The sequence below is a fragment of the Clinocottus analis genome, unplaced genomic scaffold, assembly GCF_023055335.1.
Source record: "Clinocottus analis isolate CAN_PGR_092001 unplaced genomic scaffold, fCliAna1.0.p SCAF_5, whole genome shotgun sequence".
Classification (NCBI taxonomy): Eukaryota; Metazoa; Chordata; class Actinopteri; order Perciformes; family Cottidae; genus Clinocottus; species Clinocottus analis.
Genome location: NW_027176207.1, coordinates 11,179,164 through 11,198,693, shown reverse-complemented (window position 1 = coordinate 11,198,693; position 19,530 = coordinate 11,179,164). Strand labels below are relative to the sequence as shown.

At 40.4% G+C, this 19,530-nt stretch overlaps 2 protein-coding genes across 4 annotated transcripts; both read right to left on the bottom strand.

The window, feature by feature from the left end:
- Positions 1 to 160: 160 nt before the first annotated feature.
- Positions 161 to 5,315, bottom strand: sparta (spartin a). 2 transcript variants are annotated; one of them, XM_068600495.1, is made up of 7 exons: positions 4,545 to 5,315; positions 3,174 to 3,368; positions 2,638 to 2,794; positions 2,131 to 2,325; positions 1,760 to 1,918; positions 1,453 to 1,543; positions 161 to 711 (listed from the first exon to the last, which is right to left on the bottom strand). In XM_068600495.1, the coding sequence occupies exons 1-7, from the start codon at positions 5,313 to 5,315 to the stop codon at positions 456 to 458; spliced, it is 1,824 nt and encodes a 607-aa protein (XP_068456596.1). In that variant the 3' UTR covers positions 161 to 455. The 2 variants fall into 2 exon arrangements, with proteins under 2 accessions (XP_068456596.1, XP_068456597.1); XM_068600496.1 differs by having other exon boundaries at positions 627 to 1,247.
- Positions 5,316 to 6,533: 1,218 nt separating this feature from the next.
- ccna1 (cyclin A1) lies at positions 6,534 to 10,029 on the bottom strand. Of its 2 annotated transcripts, none has more exons than XM_068600643.1 (9): positions 9,790 to 10,029; positions 8,591 to 8,749; positions 8,251 to 8,470; positions 8,048 to 8,163; positions 7,722 to 7,948; positions 7,357 to 7,561; positions 7,107 to 7,220; positions 6,879 to 7,017; positions 6,534 to 6,759 (listed from the first exon to the last, which is right to left on the bottom strand). In XM_068600643.1, exons 1-8 carry the CDS (start codon positions 9,790 to 9,792, stop codon positions 6,880 to 6,882), a joined length of 1,182 nt encoding a protein of 393 aa, XP_068456744.1. In that variant the 5' UTR covers positions 9,793 to 10,029; the 3' UTR covers positions 6,534 to 6,759; position 6,879. The 2 variants fall into 2 exon arrangements, with proteins under 2 accessions (XP_068456744.1, XP_068456743.1); XM_068600642.1 differs by having other exon boundaries at positions 6,884 to 7,017.
- Positions 10,030 to 19,530: the final 9,501 nt, after the last annotated feature.

The following is a 19,530-nucleotide window of genomic DNA, read 5'->3' as shown; positions in this document are numbered from 1 at the left end:
TGTGTGTGTGTGTGTGTGTGTGTGTGTGTGTGTGTGTGTGTGTGTGTGTGTGTGTGTGTGTGTATGTATGTATATATATATATATATATATATATATATATATATATATATATATATATATATATATATATATATATATACATACATATATACACACACACACACACACACACACACACACACATATATACAAATACATAATGATAACCTAAAATACTACCACTAAAACAATGCAACCAATACCTAACTACACATAACTTTAATAACTTTGATTTTTACTTAGGCGTATTCTAATATTTCCCTCATTGTTTTTACATTCACAAATAATACAAGTAATTTCATCTCAAGAAATAAGTGGCCTGTTTTGTTGTATACAAATGCAAATGAGGAGTTGACCCATCAAGCTGACAGACCACTTCAAGCAAAGCATGAAACTTCCTGTGGGAATCATTTTATTACTTGTCCGTCTCCTTTTTCTTCTTTTCTTCTTTCCCATTTGTCTCTGGTTGATGTTCACGTTTCTGTGCCTCCTTCTCCTCGGTTAGTGCTGGCTGTCTCTTTGGCGTGGTGGCCATGGCCTTGGCCGTCTTCTTTCCGGCGGTCTTCAGGATGGCTTTGATGCCCAGATTGTCAATATTGTATGCAGTCACACCAATATTGATCACTGACTTGAGAGCAGTGTCTGTAGCTTCGCCTGTATCGTTACCGTACCTTCACCACGAGTAATATGGTGGAGTAAGGGAAAAGTGGTTTGGTGTAAACATAAATGAATGAGGGTGGGAACAGAATTTGAATGCTGGAGCAATGTAATATGTGATACTGGTACTGCTAAAATTCACATTAACACACCAAATGCCAAGAAACATAGTCATATTTTACTTTGTAGTAGTTTTATTAGTAACAAACCAGGAAGAAGGGCCATCGAAAGTATGAACAGCAAGAGCAGCACCACCCAACACAAGCAGACATTTAGCTGCAGTTAGAAGACCCAGAAAAGACACAAACAGGACAGAAGCTTTAGACTACATCTTGTCAGAAAAGAACCCCAAAACATATTGTTTATATGTCTAAATATACATGATTTAAATAATGTTAGTTTGATTAAACAAAAAGACAATTCTGTGTTAGCTGATAATGAAAGCGTGTACAGTACATGATCAGTTGTTAGTTCACTGGTCTTTGCCTTTACTTCCCAGTGCAGTCATTTGTTCCTGGACATTTTTATTAGACTTTCTAAGCCCTTAAATCTGAAAAGAAAATAGGTGTGAAAGCAGATCAGTTTCCCAACGTACCAAGAAGAAAGCAATACAGAAGGATGGGTTCTGATCCTGTGTTCTATTGTTGTTCAAAGAAACCAAATAGATTCAGAATAAGGCTGGAAACAAGATCTACAATAGTTAATTCATCAGAAAATTTCTGAAAGAAGCGGAAGTTGGAAATGTCAGAACTTACTTGTATGTCACTGTCGTGACAGTCTCTGCTGTCACACTTTTGCCAACTAGCTTTGCTCCGGTCTCCAGACTAGACCAAACAGTGGAGAAACCTGGTTTGGGTGTAAATAACACATTTAGAAAGATTTGGATCATCCATCTTTACGGAAATATTTCAAATGCCAACACTTTCTAAATGCCAAAACAATATTTGTGACTTTTTTACTGTTATAAGCTAATGATATGACAACAGTGTAAGACAATGTCCATGAATGTATGTGATTTAACTTTGTGTTTGATCCTCAAATCTCCATTACATTGATACATACCTTGTACACTGCTGATTGCCACAAACTTGGCTCCATCCCAGTTGGAAGGGCCGCCATCTTTGTTCTTCATAGACTCTGGGATCAGCTTGGAGCCCTGTTTCTTTATATGGGGAGCCATCTTGTCTGCCACGTGTCCTGCCACAGTACTCACTCCATTTACTGTAAATAAGTACAAACATATAGATACATTTCAATGTACAGCATAAGAGACTATGACATGGAATGAAAGTAAAAAAAAAAAAAAAGATATCAAGAAAAATTAAGTGTTTTCTTCCACCATTTGAAATGTTTTATTACCACCAAGACAAAGTTTGTATTTTGATCATCAGTGTGCCAAATACAGTCCTTCCTAAATTGGTTAATTTCCTTACCTAAGAACTGGCTGACTCGAACAGCACCCCCGGTGGCCTGTTTAGCTGCCTGCAGACCTTTGGTGACACAGGGCCTGACCTCTGCAGGAGTTTCTTCAGGCGTGATGCGGTCCCGGATCTTGGCTGCTCCTCTATGAATGACCATACCAGTGGCCTCTGCTCCTTTTACTAACCCCACACTCAACCGTGTAGCTCCTACGGGCATAGATATATGTTTGAGTTTTATATGTAAATTAGCAATATAATTTATCGGTAAAATATCTACTATACAGATGAGGAGGAGGTTGGACAAGACTTTCCTTGCAGCACTCACTCTTGTTCAGGAGAGATTGCTGCAATGGTAAACATTGCCCTCTAGTGGTGATTTTTTTTATAGACAGGAGAACAACTACTGTATATATATATATATATATATATATATATATATATATATATATATATATATATATATATATATATATATATATATATATATATATATATAGTCTACATCCACTGATATTATACCTATCAAGATTCCGTGCGCCATCTTCTCACTCCATCCAGGAAGTGGTGCTTTGTCCTTCTCCCCTGTTGGCAATGTAAGGCCTTCATGCTCTTTCATGGGACCAAGGGGAACTTTCTCACTCAGGTTGACAACATGTGACCCTTCTCCCTCTGGACCCTGTCCGGGGATCCATTAAGTCATATTTCTTATTAGTTATCATAAAAGAACACACAGTCGGATGCTTGTAAAATGTGCATACACCCAAACAAGTGACGTACAATCCTGTAAGCCATGACTCAGCCAGCTAAGAATGTTTTTACTCACAGCATGACAACTATTTAGTTCCTCCTCATGAAGTGTCAAGAGAGAACATTGGCACTATGAGACTCTGGATTCTACAAGAAGGTGTAGTCAATTAAAGTATTTGAATTACTTGTTTTGTAAAAGTTAAACACCACCCTATAACGCAGAAACAAAGCCCAATTGTATGGTTCCAAAGGATAGAGCGCATGCATATCCAAATCCCATTTGCTCCATACTGACAGTAAAGACTGACCTGGACCCTGAGGTCAGATATCTGTGAGAGGAGGTCCTGAAATGTCTCTCGATGTACAGCAGGCAGTTCAGAGGACAACACTATGCCCACGTAGGACCCTGGCGTCTCTGACAAGGTGTCAGGGAACATGAAGATCCCGGAGTTAGCCAGCAGCACTGGAGTGGCTGCTGTCAGCGGGTAAAGCCAATCACACACCTTGGAAACAAAAAGACACACAAAAATGAGGAGCTTGAGAGTGACGGAGGTCATCATCCATGGCCAAGATCCCTGTGACCAAAAAGTCTACTCATTTTGAATAAACCAATGCAGAGGTGATGGATGTGTGTGAATGGGCTTTTACCTTTAAAATGGTGTCATCGCCCATGTACCACCTTCACTTTGATTAATCTCAGCAAAAACCCCAGATTAGTCCTTATTGGTTTCTCCAGTTTATGAGAAGTGAACTGAAAATCCCATGTTCAATGCTATTTTACGAATTCACTTCCTATGTAAAAGGTGCTTTCTTGCAAAGTCTAAACGTGCATACAAATGTATTGTCATATCCCAGCAGGTAAAGTCTCCCCCTATTTCTTTTGACCAAATGTTTTGCCGTCTTAAAGACACTTTACATTAGCCCCATCAGGACTTATGACAGTCATCCACACAGACATCATACAGATACAGACTTGCTGCTGCATCGAGTCGCTGGTATGCCGCCTGACACAATGACCCCTGTGAGGGCAGCACAACAGAAGCGCAGAGTCATCTGTTAATGGGACCATTGTCTTGCTGGGAAACAAAGCCAGAATACGGGAGAGCAGCCGACCAGGGGTGGAAAACAGTCATGTGTGACACTGCAGTATACAATACGCGCTTTCTAGAGGCGCCGAATACACTATTGTTCCTTAATGAATTTTTTTTATGAATTTAACACATAGAGGAACATGACACTGCCAGTGTTTTAGCATCTTGCCAAGTCAAATATTCTCATCTCAATGCAGTACAAATAAATTCAAGTCAAGAAAATCTCTCTTTAGTAATAAATCAGAACAAATGCTGAACCCAACTCAACTGTTAAAGCTTTTTTTTATCATAACATGTGCGTGTGTTGACAAACTGAAACTGAAAATGAACATCAACCAGACAACACTATTATTTGTAAGCAGAACATTTCTACATGACTGCTACTAATTATGTACAAGTTATAACAACATAATGACTCATAGTTAGTTCTAAAACTGGTCTAATGGTGATTAAGTAGTTTCACCTATTTAGCTGTTCACACACACCATACTCACCTCACACACCCAAGGAAAATGTTTTTCTGACATACGTACACCCAGATGGATGCAGATACATATAACATATTATTATAACATACTGGATACTCACATGGAGAAATTTGGAGGGTCTTCCAGCAGCGGAAACCTTGTGCTGAGTGTCAAATGCGATGATGCGAAGATAACCTGGATAAGACAGGGAGCTGACCTGTCCGTTTGGTGCCACGAAAAACATCTGCACCCCAGAGGGGATGAAAAGCAGCTCGTTTCCATCTCCAGTCTGCTGTCCTGGTCTCAGGCCGGCTCCAGCAGGACCATAAGACAGACTGCGGTGGCCGATAGTTGGCTGTGTTGTGTATGCTGGAGGCTGGTCCCCTGAGTTAGCCATTGCTAAAGTTCCCAGAGACGCTGCAGGGAGAGCGTGCAGGACAGCAGGGGAAGGAGGCCTGGGAGGGACTGTTGGGGTTGTGCTCCGGGTGGCAGGTACAGTGGGGTACAAATGATTCAGAGAGCTTTGTGGAGGCGGTCTGCTTGGTGGCAGGTCTGGGCACAGATTGGGTGGAAGATTTCTCAAAAGGCGGACCCTCTGACATCCTGTTGTCAGATGAGTGGTCGCTAGGTCAGAGAGGTGGGTGTTGACAGTCCTCAGCGTGTCCCTCATCCTCTGCTGAAGAAGCCTGGCCGTGTCCCAGACTGCTCCCAGCTGCTTCTCCCCTCCAGTGGGAACTTCCAGTCCTTGGGCGAGATGCTGCCGACCTTTCCTGTAAAACACCAGGGCCTCTTCTCTTTTTCCGGCATTTTCAGCAGACAGCCCACGGCTCAGAGAATCAAACGCCAATTTATACTGGTCCTTGATGAGCAGCAGCTCGGCAGGCTCAGTCATACTCAGGAGTACACGGGATACAGAAACTAGAAAGGAAAGGATGGAGGCAGCGCAAGTCAAGTGTGCCGTTTCCAGACTAATGTTAGAATTGCAGTTTGAAGGTTTTTATAGTAATCCTAAAATGGTCTAGATAACTGACGTGTTTATTTATAATTATATGATTATACTTGTAATATGAACTGATAAGTTGTTGGTTTGTTTTTAGGTATAATGATTTTGAAAATGTAGATTTCAGTTAAATGGACTGAAGACAAAAAAAACAAAATATGTAAATAATAGCAACAGTGAGACAGAAGCACAACTTGAATAGAGTCCCAACACAGGTAGGAATGTGAGAAACACCTCTGTGGCTAAGACGGGTTGTAACGAGTTTAACCTGATCAACAAGAACAGAGATCTGCACGCAGCTTTCTTTCAAAAAGTTATCTAACAGCAGATTCACATTTAAAATAGTAAAGTGTATGCATGGATTCTTCATTTCAGTAACAAATACATCACCAACAAATGCGCGCTACCTTTTCAGGCATCATGTCTGATATAAATAAGAAACATAAATTGGGTTTACCTTGAACTTGAATGTTCGGAAAAGCAAAAAAAAAATACTCACAATAAAAAAGTGGTTTCAAGGAGTCTCTCTTTCAGTTAAAGAATTATCTTTTGTACTTGTCCGCATGTATAAATATGTGTTCATCTCAATCTGACTTAGTCCAGCGCACCTCCCAGCTGTGACAACAAGGTGGAAATGTCAAAAATGGCTTGCAGCCAACTCTTTCAAAATAAAATACATAACTACACGTTAAGAGGTTTTTGATGAACAGATGTGAGGGACAGAAGATGTCGTATTTGTGTAAAGATTGTAAAGTCCTCTGAGACAAATTTGTAATTTGTGATTTTGGGCTACACAAAATAAATTGAGTTAAATAAAACTGTCATACTCTAAATTAAAATAATGTAAACTTCATGTGGAGGGAATGTGGAAAAAATAAAACAAATGTCCTTTATGTGTAGTTTGTTTTACTTTCTTTTCATTTTAATGAAATATATTATATAAAAAATGAAGCTGACAGAAAGGCCTTCTAATCTATACCAATATAGTTTTGAATCACTCTAAAAGATGCTGTAATTCTTGTCAAAATATGTATTCCAACTGATAATTTACCATCTTAAAAAAACAATTGCTTAAACACCTGGAAGTATTAAAATAATTCAGTCGTGAAGTAGGTTTTATTAAACATAATTTATTGTATGTGCATAAACAATTATTTTATGATGAAAAACAAACCCAGAGGAGTGTGGCATATATGGGATTGGCAGCTGTGACTAGCTGTGTCTGTTTTGTTCTTAATCTAATAATGTTCTGTCAGAAGCGTCGAAGAAGGGTGTGACAGGTATTCATAGGAAAGGCAGAAGAGTCGGAGCAGTGATCAATGAGACACCACAGTACCTGTAAATGGAGAGATAAAAGACGTCCATTTAGGGTTGTACAATTGTCAGGGTGCATTTACCAACCTAACAGCAAACTACACATGAAAGATCTCAAAAGTTGTTTAACTAAAACTATACCTTACTTGGAACTTTTATACTTTTCCCTGATGGCCTGTTGCGGGTGATTCTCTGCACTCATGTATAGCTTGTGAAGATCAGTCACACAAGGTACAATTTCAGCCGTGGTATAGCCAGTAAAGGCATTTAAGGAATCAGGCTAAAATATAAAAAAAATAAATTAAAAGTCACGTTTTGGCAAATTCCCAGATACGTTCTCATCTCAAGCCACTGTTTGGACAAGCTTACCCAGAGAGATTTGTTTACAGTGTACGTGGCTAGGCAGTAGGCTCCAGCTGCCACTAAAGATGGGGTGTACTGTAGGAATGGATCGATTTCCAGCAGGCTTAACTCTGCTACATACTAGAAGATGGGGGGGAAAAAAACACAAATCACCAAATCAAAATATGATCGAGGGACATGGGAAACTGTAACTTTAAAGGAAGTTTGCAAAACTCCATGTAATCTGGCTGGCATTTGAGTAATTGATTCTTCTCACAAGGGCAAGGTTCTCTGTGTAGGCACAGACAGAGTGGATCGACATGAAAAGGCGTAGGAACTGGTGTGTGGTGGGGGCGGCCATCTTGAAAGCCAGCACTCTTAGGAAAACATGCTCCATCCGAACCAGTTCCTTCTTAGTGTAGGTGTTGTCTGTGGTGTACACAAACTCGTTCAGCTCCGGAGGGAAGATCTCCTCATATTTTCTACAAAGTGACAGATCAGGTTGTAAATTGTCATCTATCACTGAGTCAATACAACTCCATAAGATGAACCTTCCCACGGGCACAAAAAGGTTTTAACGAATCAGTCTGAACTTAACAGGAAACGTGTGAGATCTTTGGAAAATGACAAACATATACTTACGCAGCAATCAGCAATGCAGCTGTGCCGACTAGCTGCAGCTTTCCCCGTTTCACATATGCTGTGCAGGAGAGAAAACGGTCCAAATAGTTGACGGCCAGATGCAGAGTTTCAGAACGAAGCTTATATTCCTGGACAACTTCCACCAGCCAGTCCACCAGGATGACCCGCATGCCGTTGGTAATCTCCGGGTGTTTTTCTAAGTAGCCTGGCTTCGGCCTGGTCCTTATCTGGCATTAACAAAAACAGTTATCATGATGTGTCAGAGGAGCAACACATCATAACCCACACAAAACTATTTAGTCCTCATAGTTCAGATCATTTCGCACTTCACTCTCCCTCAAGTGCAGGTGAATGTCCTCTGCATACTCTGAAACACAAAGCACCTCCTCTGACATCAAGGATGTATCTGGTACAGATTGCATAGAAGCATCCTGGAGTGAACCTACGAGAATGAACAGCAGTGGTAAAGATAGTAAAGACTAACCAAGAAAAAAGTCTTGCTAGGTGTCTTTGTATTTGCCAAACTCACTTGAACTCAGTTCCAGCAGGAGTCTCAAATCTTCCTGTTGCAGTTCAGCAGTTTCAGCATCTCTGTAGGAGTGGTCTGAGACCACTTCTTGACCGGAAGCTGCAAGAACAACTTCACAAGCCTCTTCAACATACACATCAAAGTTGGAAGTGGAGTGATAGCCAAGGAAGGCTAGCTGGGAGCTGTCTGAGATTGAACTGTGTTTGGAAAATTGGCTTCCCTGTGGAGAAAAATGGATCAACATGATTGCCACATCAAGTTGAAATATGAATGTTCTGTGAGGGGAAATTGAATTGAAAATCAAAAGTGTAGTGTTCTCCACTGTGCCTTTCTCACTTACCTGGCTGAGCGATCGAACACGCTGCTCATTTTCTGACAACACACCGAGGACTTTCCGCTGCTTGGCTCGTTGGATCTGATGTGCGTCTATTTTGCTTGAAGCTGGAAGGTTTTCTTTGCTAGTCTGACTGCTGCAATGGGCGTTTGTGCTGAAGTTCATCTTTAAACAAGGAGATAAGGAACGATATAGGCGGTCATGGAATACACAAGAAAAAAAAGTAAGAGAGAAAATAGCTAAATATACATGGGAAAAGTGGACAATATTATGTGGTATTTGTCAGTTCCCTGTTTGTATAAAAGGCCTGTGGTTCCCAACATGGAAGTGAGACTGTGAAAGATGCACCTTTTTCTAAATTGTTTGATTTTTTTTTTTTTAACATGTAAATACTGGATTGATTTAGTTCTTCTATCCCCTAAGTCTAAGAACTTTTCGAATGGAACAATAAAAAAAGAAAAAATTACCAAAAGCAATGTGCAGGTTTGTGCAACCTTTAGTTATCAATGAAAATGTTGCTTTATGTTGTGTTCGTCATTTTGTTAAGACAGTTACTTTATTGTCTCCCTGACCAAAGTACAATACATAAATAAGTTATTTATCCAGAAAAATGTCAGAAATTAAAAGACAATATTCATTATACAGGTCTCAGATCAAAGTGCAATGTATTACGACTGCTCGTTTCCATTAAAAACTCTAAAGATATTCAATTTCTGAAAAAGGAGAACATTGAATTGTTCAATTTAAGGGGGTGGACTAGTGAATGTTTAGCTTAAAAAAATACTGAAATAACCCATTATGAAAATAGTTACCAATTCATTTTTCATTAATTGATTGGTCCCAAAACAGATAAAGAAACAAATATACAAACGTTTGCTCAATTAAAAAAAAAAATGTAATTAGTCTCACAATTGGAAAGAAAGTGAGAAAACTCAAATGAGTCACTTTTTGTGTATTCAAATGCATCTAAGTGTGCATTCAGTGAAGTGCACTGCGTGTGAAACTGTGTGCACACTCCTTTACTCGGGTGCACTGAAGATGTAAGGAACATGATTGAAACAGCATTACCATGGTTACACAAATGTTTCAGCGTCCCATCCATCACAAACACACGAGATAAGACACGCAGCTGCCAATTTAGTGCATTGCATGAGTTTCCCGTGTGTTTCAGGATCGATCGGCCTCTCATCTGAATGCAAACTCACCATGACGTCGACCAACGTCGTTCAACAGTTACGTCAGAGTGTGAAGGTGGACGCGTAAAACCGATGCGCGCCACTAAAACGGAGACATGGACGGTGGCTTTCTCGTGCGTTGCTTGTTTGTAGACAGACAGCGACCTCTTGCGGTGTTCAAGCGGTGTAAAGCTCTGTCCTGCGTGTCGGGACGTTTCCTTGAGGTTTCCGTGTGAACTGACGTGGAACAGCTGTTTGCTCTGAAAGTTCTCGGTCCGATCACGTGCCCGAACAGCTGACGGTCGACGTCGTGCGTCAGAAACACCTCGCAGAATTTCATTTCAAATTTAGACTAACATAATTTATAGTTTTGACTATGATTTTACATGACTACTTAAAGTAAAATTGAGGTTTTTAGATTTAAAAAAAAAAGTAGACTTCAACCGTTCTCTGAGTTACTCAAATTCTTTGTAAAAGCCAGTAATGTGGATAAAAAGTCACAACGTGAAGCAATAGAATGCTCGACATTTAATATAACTTTATGACATTTGTGTTATTATATACCTTAACATCTGTTATTTGTTTTCTTATCTTCTGTAGATACAATTTGATTATGAATCTCTCTCGAGACACTGATCTGAAGAGAGTTTTTGTTACCATGTTATTGAACTATGTGGACTCTTGATTAGTCGTGGACAGGATAAAACAAAGCTGTATACCTAACTGACTGGAAAAATATTGTTTACATTCTTATTCCAGAATAATGGGGCAGTGAAAGTAAAGATTTTGAGCGAATATGAGTTCAGCGTTATAGCACCTAACATCTCCTCTGGTTTACAACAAAATGTTTCAAAATGTCTCACATCTCCAGAAACACCCTTTAAACCAATCTTATTAAGAGTGTCATCAGTTTGTGTTCCTTTCCCAAATCGATATCCCAGATGTGTACTTAATGTATTATTAATGCAGTTTATCGTATTTAACTGTGACTTGTTCATACTCGTCTATCTGGAATGTATATTTAAACTGGCACCTTGTACTTGACTGCGGTTCCTGTTTGTTTACACTCACACAAACACAAAACATGTGTTTTAAGGACGAAAGTAATACTGCTTCTGGCTAAATAACTGCATAATTTACTCTACTTGTCACTGGTGTTGCTGTGGCCTTTGTTGTTGCTTTGTGGTTGCAGCACCACATCAGAGGAATGGTCATGATGTTCTGTCCCAAAGATCAGTACACTACAGACAGCACAGGGCCAGGATGTAAAACCAAGATCGCCAGCAGATAACACACTGACTTCTACAATAGATGACACCGTGACATATTGGTGGCGAGTTATATTGAAAGTATTAACACAGATAAAGTGGAGTATAGAGATTCTGATTCTGGTCTGCTGGATCCTCAAGGACATGTGGAAACACAATTTACCCAGTTAAATTACTTCAAAACTATTAAATATAAAGAACATTTGAAGCTAATACGAAACACATTTGGACAACGAGAGAAAATAAAAATGTCTATACGCTTCATGTGAAGAGTAGTGCTGAGCGCCTGCAAGTTCTACATTGTCCATCAGATGGCAGGTTTTCTCTTCAGTAATAATGGTCTGATGTTTTTCATTTGTAGATAATAAAGCAGATTTTTGACATATCTTTATGTCAAATATCTATATTAGGGCTTTTCAGATTGTCTAACCATATCAATGCAGAGTCCTACCACAAGAAGTCAAACAGGAATAAGTTCAGATTCATATATAGCGGATTGTGTGACATTGTGACCGTGCTAAATCAAATTTGACAAATTACACAGAAACTTTGCTCACTTAATCTCCTCGTGGATGAATCGTGAACTATTCATCTGATTATAAATCACTCACATTGTATGTGCCTTTCATTGCCTGCAAACCAAGTGGATGTTTAGAGTTTTCTGACATTATTGTTGTTGTCGAAGATGATTATTATTATTATCACATCTTAGTCACAGCAAGAACCACAGGCAGTAAACTATCGAGTCAAGTATGGAAGCTGGTAAGGACCCGGGAGCATTACCCAGCGTGTTTTCTTGCTGCCGCTGAGCAGCTCCAGTGGAGCAACAGGGGATTAAGGATTCCAATTTGCAATCTTTTGGTCACAAGGCTGCTTCTTGAATCTTCAGCCAACCTTCACTTATACTTTCCTGACAGCTGTATTTGACGGAAGGCTGTGTGCATTCATCATTACACATATTTCTGTCTTCCTCATTAGACCATAACAGTGTGTTACACTTCTAATCAAATGTAAGAATACATATTTTACTTAGTTAATAAAAAATCAGTAGGATTTAATTTGTATCTTAATATCTTTGCCCAGATATGTTGACTGAGTGTTGTAATGCATCATTGAGGAAGTCTATCCTGGTCAAACACCATACACGTATCTTAGGAGGCACATTTAACCCCTAAAGCGTGTGCTATCAAGCAGAAATACAAGTAACTCACAGCAAGTGTTGGCTTTGCCAAATTAAAACACTTTCAGACCACAAAAGCATATACACACGTTCATTTGTTTTAGTTATTATGTCAGACATATTTTATTACAAGTTAACAAAACTGAGTTCATGATTATGATAATCCCAACAGTGCATGAATATGTATGTTAGGTATGGTTCTACGGAAGCATAATACATTCACTTGTGAAAAACATATCTGCCTTGTTTTTCTGAAAGATTATTATCTCAGCGAATCTGAGAAACGGTTCCATTTCCAGGATCAGTTGAACCGAGAGGGCCCGCGTTACAGATAAAAGATGCAGCACCTGAAAGGCATTCGGGCTGTGACCTCAGAGACAATCAGGCTATTGCAGCTCAGTTGCACTCCTATCATTCCTCACAGGTTTCTCAGGGTTGGGATGACCTAAACAGGTGCGACACGTTTGCTTCCAAGAAATCAATTTCTCATTAATTCAGAAAACTACAAGGAGAAATCCTAAAGAACACGAAAACTCAAAGAAAGATTTTTTTTTGTTTTTGGCTAAAATTATTTAAAAAAATATATGTTGTATACCATGCACCCAAAAACATATTAGCTGTTATCAATTCTGGTATGTACAGGGTAAACTTCAAAACTCAACAACTTTTTTTTAAAAACTAGATTATATTTACAAGATTATAAGCTGCTATCGGCACAGGAGATCATAAAGCAGCTGCTGTTCGTCTATTTTCACAACCATGTGTAGTGTATCGCTTGGGTTCAATTTCAGTTTGTGGAGCTGAAACAGATATCGATACGATAAGTTGCCCCGAATGCCAAGACATGGTACAGCGCGTCATATTCTCTCGGACAGATAAGATGCATTGGAACTTTGTTCTAACACAGAACCGATAAAACAGCCTCACCTATTTGGTCCAGTAGAGATGAAAGATAAGGTGGCCCGCTGTGGCTATTTTCTCCTCTCAAGAAAGAAATCAATATCTGGTCACACTGTGCTAAAAGGAGGAACTGAGCAAATGCACACACACATGCATTCACACTTACACACACACACACACACACACACACACACACACACACACACACACACACACACACACACACACACACACACACACAAACACAGCACCTGCTTGGGGGACACAAAGTCTCTCTGCCTTCCTCTGTCTTTATCCCTCTTCCTCATTTCCGTTCAGTCCCTGAGCAGATGCAGATTGCTGATGACAGATAGCGTTGGGCTGCTGCCATTTCATTAACATGATGTATTGCTGCATGGTGACAGGCTTGGCCCAGATGGGTTTGGGGGGTTTATGCATCACCTCTAAAAAACTGTGCCGTCCAGGAAAATTCTTACAGCCATAGATGGACACGTCTCATCTCTCAGCAGCACCCTCATCCAGTGGCGTTAGCCCTGCTGGGAGGACTCACAGTCGAGGTTGTCTCTCACCCTGAGCACAGAAAGACTAGTTAGAAAACATGAAACGGGCCACTAACCTGCAGGATAAAGAGATGAATATGCAACATAATCTGCTGAGGTTTATCCGCGTTCAACAGGCATGTTCCCATAGCCTTTTCCAGGAATAGCAGCTGATCAACTGACTATCATTATCTCTTTATCGTCTTACTATCTATCATTTTACCAACAATCCTCTACTGACATGACTACTCAGAGAAAACATAACACCATTAGAATCATCTAGAAAATTGGCTGATTGCAACTTTTTCTGTCATCTCATACCAAATAAATGACCACAACTGTCTGATCTTTGGACGTCGATAGGTTGATATCTCAGTACTCTGCTCTCCTTCTCAATTTGTTATGTACTGTGTATGGATACAAAAAATGCAAATGCCCCATAGAACATGTTTTAAACTGAACACTGTTACAAAGATGGGTAATGTTGGGTAAAGGCCAATTAGCAGAATTTAGTGGCTCTTAAAGCAAGTTAACAATCAGCACTTTTATATCCAAATTTTCACAGCAGCATGAGACAGCTGCAGGGGCGTCAGGGAAGTAAAAAATGCAACATAATGTAATACGCAAAGAAAAAGAGTGTAAAATAAGTTTGAACTAATCAACCATTCATCTATCTGTGAATTTATCCTCTTTGTCTGCTGCCTGGAAGTGACATGTTTCACACACTCTCTGTGCTATCATAATGCTTTATTTAATGATCCTCATGCGAATCAAAGGATCTTTTGTCGAGCGATATCATGTGGAAATGTGGTGCCAATCTCCTCCATTAGAAGGCCTATCACTATAATGAGCCAAGGACATGAACAGAACATGAGCTGTGGAGGGGAGACGGAGGGTGTTATGTCAAGACAGAGCTCTCATTGTCTTATGGAATAATTAGGCTGCTCAACAACGCAGATGAGCCAATCTATAGCCAGACGGTAACCCGTTATAGAATATCCCAGCATGTTGTAATAACTAGAATGACTTGAGGTTGATCCGCCGATACGACGTTACATCTGTAAGAAATCAGCTCCCGTAGAGGCCAATGTCTGTGCAGAAGCCCTCAATCACGGGGACGAACATCACCGTTTAGCTGAGAGCCTCCAAACACATGACGAAGGCCACTTGTCGTAAAAATATCTGTGTGCGTGGGATTAACTCCTGATTATAATCTCGAGATCTGTTGAAGACCCCATGAAAACCACTTGCATTGCAAGACCGGGAGAAAGGCAGTTTTAGATATTTAATATTTAGATCGTTTGAGATTTTCTTTTTTCGAGGGTAATCCTTCACTTCATTAAAAAACCTTCAGTGCATTATCCCGACGATAGGGTTAGGATAAGACATGTAGGCTATAACTTTGCAGTCTCAGCAACAATGGATTTTACAGCAAGCTGACAAGTAATATTAGAGCATATCGAACATGTTTTCAGTTTATTTCCTGTCGACATGATGAGAGTTGGATTGTTTAGTTTCCAGGGTCTGCTTTTTATTCATTAACTATTCAAAGTGAATCCTAGGAAAACAGAGAGAGGAAAATAAATATTCACAGATTAACTGAAATGTAAAAGTAATAAAGGGACTCAGTAATTAATTACGCTCAAGGACAATGTCTACCAAACATTGCCCTTGTGCATAATTAATTACTTTTGTTCTTGTATCCTCTATACCTTTTATGGCAAGCATTGAATAGCTCCCTGTCTCTCCAAGCCTGAGCGATGGTACGTATGAATTATGAATGTCTGAAGAGTACGGCTTTTTTTATTTGCAATTTAAGGGCCCAAATCTTTTGGTGCACTAAATTATTCATATATTCAAATGAATCTGACTTTGAGGACATTTTTTTTCTTTCTTCTCTCCTTTCATAAATTTAGAGTGTATACTCTTCAGAGGGATTGGGAAAAATTGCCAAGACTATTAGTGGTAAAGGTTTTAGTCAAGCTCTGATTTCGGTCCGCTTTTAGGCGTCTTGCTCTGACATGTGTTCTTGTACATGTGTGTTGTCGTTTATGCCCGTTTCCCCCCAAGTGCCAATATCCTATTTCCATCTGTCTCATTGTTATTCCAGGCAAGTACTCGCCTGTCAGGCTACTGTCCTGTTTGTCTATGTGTCTACGTGTGTGTGTGTGTGTGTGTGTGTGTGTGTGTGTGTCTGTGTGTGTGTCACTGTTATGCCTCAGTATGTTTTCTCTGCACCATGCTGTCAGATCTGTGAAAATCGTGTTGATTGGCATGACACTGCTGTGAAACCAAAAGCTGGAGTGTAGTCCGTGCATATTTATTGATCTGCAAAATCTTTGAAAAAACAAAACTGAACGTCACAAATAATTCTGCGCTACACCTTGGGGACGGAGGCCTCATATGCATTGGGTTCAAACTGTTTCTCACAGATTACGGATGGAATGATACTTTCTTTTGCAATAAGGAGAAGACAAGTGAAACAGTCATCTTTCCCGCGCTCATCAAAGTCTTGTATTTTTCTTTTGTGAGCTTCTCTCTGAGTAGGGAGTTGTGCAAATTGCTACAGATTACCAGAGAGATGCAAAGCATGTCTGGCAGTGCATCTACAATAACCAGAACTTCTAACAAATTTGCAACTACTATCTTGACACCTTGTTATCTAAGGGTTTAAAGTTGTTCCCCCAAGTTTAGCAGAATGAGCTTGTCAAACACACACGCGCGCACACACACACACGCACACACACGCACACACACGCACGCACACACACACACACACACACACACAGAGTTTGGCCCAAAAAGATTCCCATATGCAACTGCACCCCTTTCGTTGCTGTCTCCCCCTCATTAACATGCAGTGCAGAGACTGGTGTCCTCACAAGGGCAGTGTTAGGATGGCATGGAGTCAGAGCAGGCTGGGATATCAGGGAATGACACGGAATTGGCGGCCACGCCTTCTGGGATTAGTTACAAAAACCAGCTGAGGCCAAAGCTCTTATCTCCATCCTTCAGTCCTCTCTCTCTCTCCCTCTCTCCCTCTCTCTCTTTAGCTGTCTCTGTCTCTCTCTCTCTCGCACACACACACACACACACACACGCACACAGGCACACACAGGAACAAGAACATGTTGTCACAGACATAATTAGCTTTACCAAACATATTCCCTCTTTAAGAAAACAGGGGAACGATTCCCTGTGATTTCGAAACGGTCCTGCAGCGTGTGATTATTGGCGTGGAGGTCAGGGGAAATAATTATTATTCCTGTCCCCTGTCCTTGGTTTCTCCCTCAACACTGTCAACACCAGCGAAACTGCCTTGAGCGTCTCATTAAAAATATTCATCAACATTTATTTTTTTCCATTTGGGTGGTTCAGATTAAGGAACTTTTTACAAACGGATATATGCTCATCCGATGGATCCAAGACCAGTCAAATGTGTGTGAAGTTCACATGAGTATCAGCTATGTGATGTTAGTGAAAGCTGTATTTAAGTGTGAAATAAAGTCTTCGCCCTCTCATCTCTACTCTCTCTGTTCTGCACTGCAGCTATTCCCCTATGGTGTCTGTGTTAGCGGGCAGATGGCGGAGGACAGAGGCATCTGTGGAGGAGGCACTTCTTCCCCTTCAAAGAGCAGGTACAGGTGTCATCTGCCACACGATTAACAGCTTCATGAATACCATCAAGGTGCTAACAAGCTCATGCGTGAGTTTCAGGGTCATGCACCAAATCTATTTTGGAACAGAGGAGACTGAGCTGTATTTGAAGCGTTTCATTTCAGAATGAGCCACAAACTCTTTTCACAAGTTATAAAAACATGTTTCCTCCATTTCTATAAACAAAAACAACTTTGTTCTGTTGAGAGCTGGTTCTGTGGATTGTCCAAAGTAACGTTAACACTGCTTCTGCAAGCGGCATGGCTTTGGAGATGGCAACGCTGGTCCGTCTGTAACTCGCCCGGCCGACAATTGTTGAAATAGCTTGACAATTATGGGATGTACAGACACAAATGGCGTCCAGAAGATGAATTCCACGATGTTGGTGACTTTTCATCTGGCACCATCAGCAGGTTGTCTGTTGTGTTTTAGAAGGAAATGTCTTGACAATTATTGAATGGATGTCATTTGCAACCAATATTAAACTATTAGATCCTCAGACCTTTTTTCTGACACCAGCAGGTCATTTTATTTTTTATATTTCAGTATCTCAACATCAAATGTACCCATACGTTTATGGCGCTTTTCTAGTCTTCCAACCACGCAAAGCGATTTAACCCTTCATAACATCATTCACACACTGATGAGAGGAGCCACCATGCAAGGGGCCATATCAGGATTATCAACCACTCATACACCGTAGGCACAGCTACGGGAGACATTTAGGGTTAGGTGTCTTGCTCAAGGGCACATCAACATGAGCTAGCGGAGCCAGGCATCGAACCACCGATCCTCTGATTGAAGGACAACCCTGCTCACTATTGAGCCACACAGGTTTTTCTGCAAACATTTATAGTCCCATACGATGTATTCTAATAGCTTTGGTGATCCCCAGTCTGGTACTTTGGTCTGTGACCAAGTACCTGCGGGACTAATTACATCAGCCTCAACTGTACTTTGTGCTGTTTACTGCTAATTAACACATAGATGGTGAACTTGTTAGCATGGTGTTAGCATTCAGCTGAAAGCACCACTGTGCCTGCAGTCAGTACAGCCTCACAGAGCTGCTTGACTTATAATCAATGCATCTGCACAACACACAAGCTCCACCACCATATAAATAAATCCCAAACTATCTGCTTTGCGAGGTAAATGAGAACAAATTTTAATTTTAAATTCGGGTGAACCGACCTATTAATGAGGAGACCATAATGCTGGGTTGTATTTTGTTCACAGAGCAGTTTAACGTCTGAGAATCGAATCATCTCTGTTTTGTTAATTGATGAAAACATATGGGAAGTATTTTGGGGAAACCTTAAATCTTATTTCATATGTAATTAGTTTCTGCATAGTATATCCATATGCTCATTTTCAATTTGTATACGAGTTGTGCACTTTTACAGAATAGATGTGTGTAGCTGCTGTTAGGAGACACAGGAGGGGATCTAAAGGCAAAAAAGAGAGACGGGGAAAATGGGAGAAAAAAAAAAACAAGCTTAAAGATGAAGAAAGGCGAGAAGAGCTGCAAAGAGAAATAGAGGGGTGTTTCTTTTTTTCTAAGGCTGCCTTTTCTCCTTCATCTGCTGATTCGGGGTCTCATCTGACTGAGCAGTTCAGTCTCTCAGCATGGCAGCCGGTTATTGCTCACCACTGGATACTGTCTACTGACGCAGTTTGCTGAGAGCAGAGAGCAAGGCTGTGTCCTTCACACAAACTTGAGAGAAGCGAAACAAAGGGTTGATTTGGTGTGCATGTAATGGCCAATATTGATTTATCGGTCAATTGTAATCACGTAAGCATGTATCTAGGTGTACCTGTATTGGTCTCACTATTTGATCTAACTATTGAACAGCTTGTTATATGTGAGGAATATTTGCGATAATGAGAGCACAAAAAAAACAGAAAAGATTTGACTGTTAATGTGATCTTTATTGAAAGGTGAGAAGAGGGAGAAAAATGGGAGGGCAGAGTGAGGGAGTCACAACAGAGAGAGAGACAGACAGAGAGAGAGAGAGAGAGAGAGAGAGAGAGAGAGAGAGAGAGAGAGAGAGAGAGAGAGAGAGAGACAGACAGAGAGAGAGAGAGAGAGAGAGAGAGAGAGAGAGAGAGAGAGAAAGAGAGAGAGAGAGAGAAGGGGGGAGGATGTGATTAGAGCGAGCACAACTCCCTCTCTTCTTTCCTCTTCATCAAACCTCAAGTATAAAACACAATATTCATTAGTTACAGC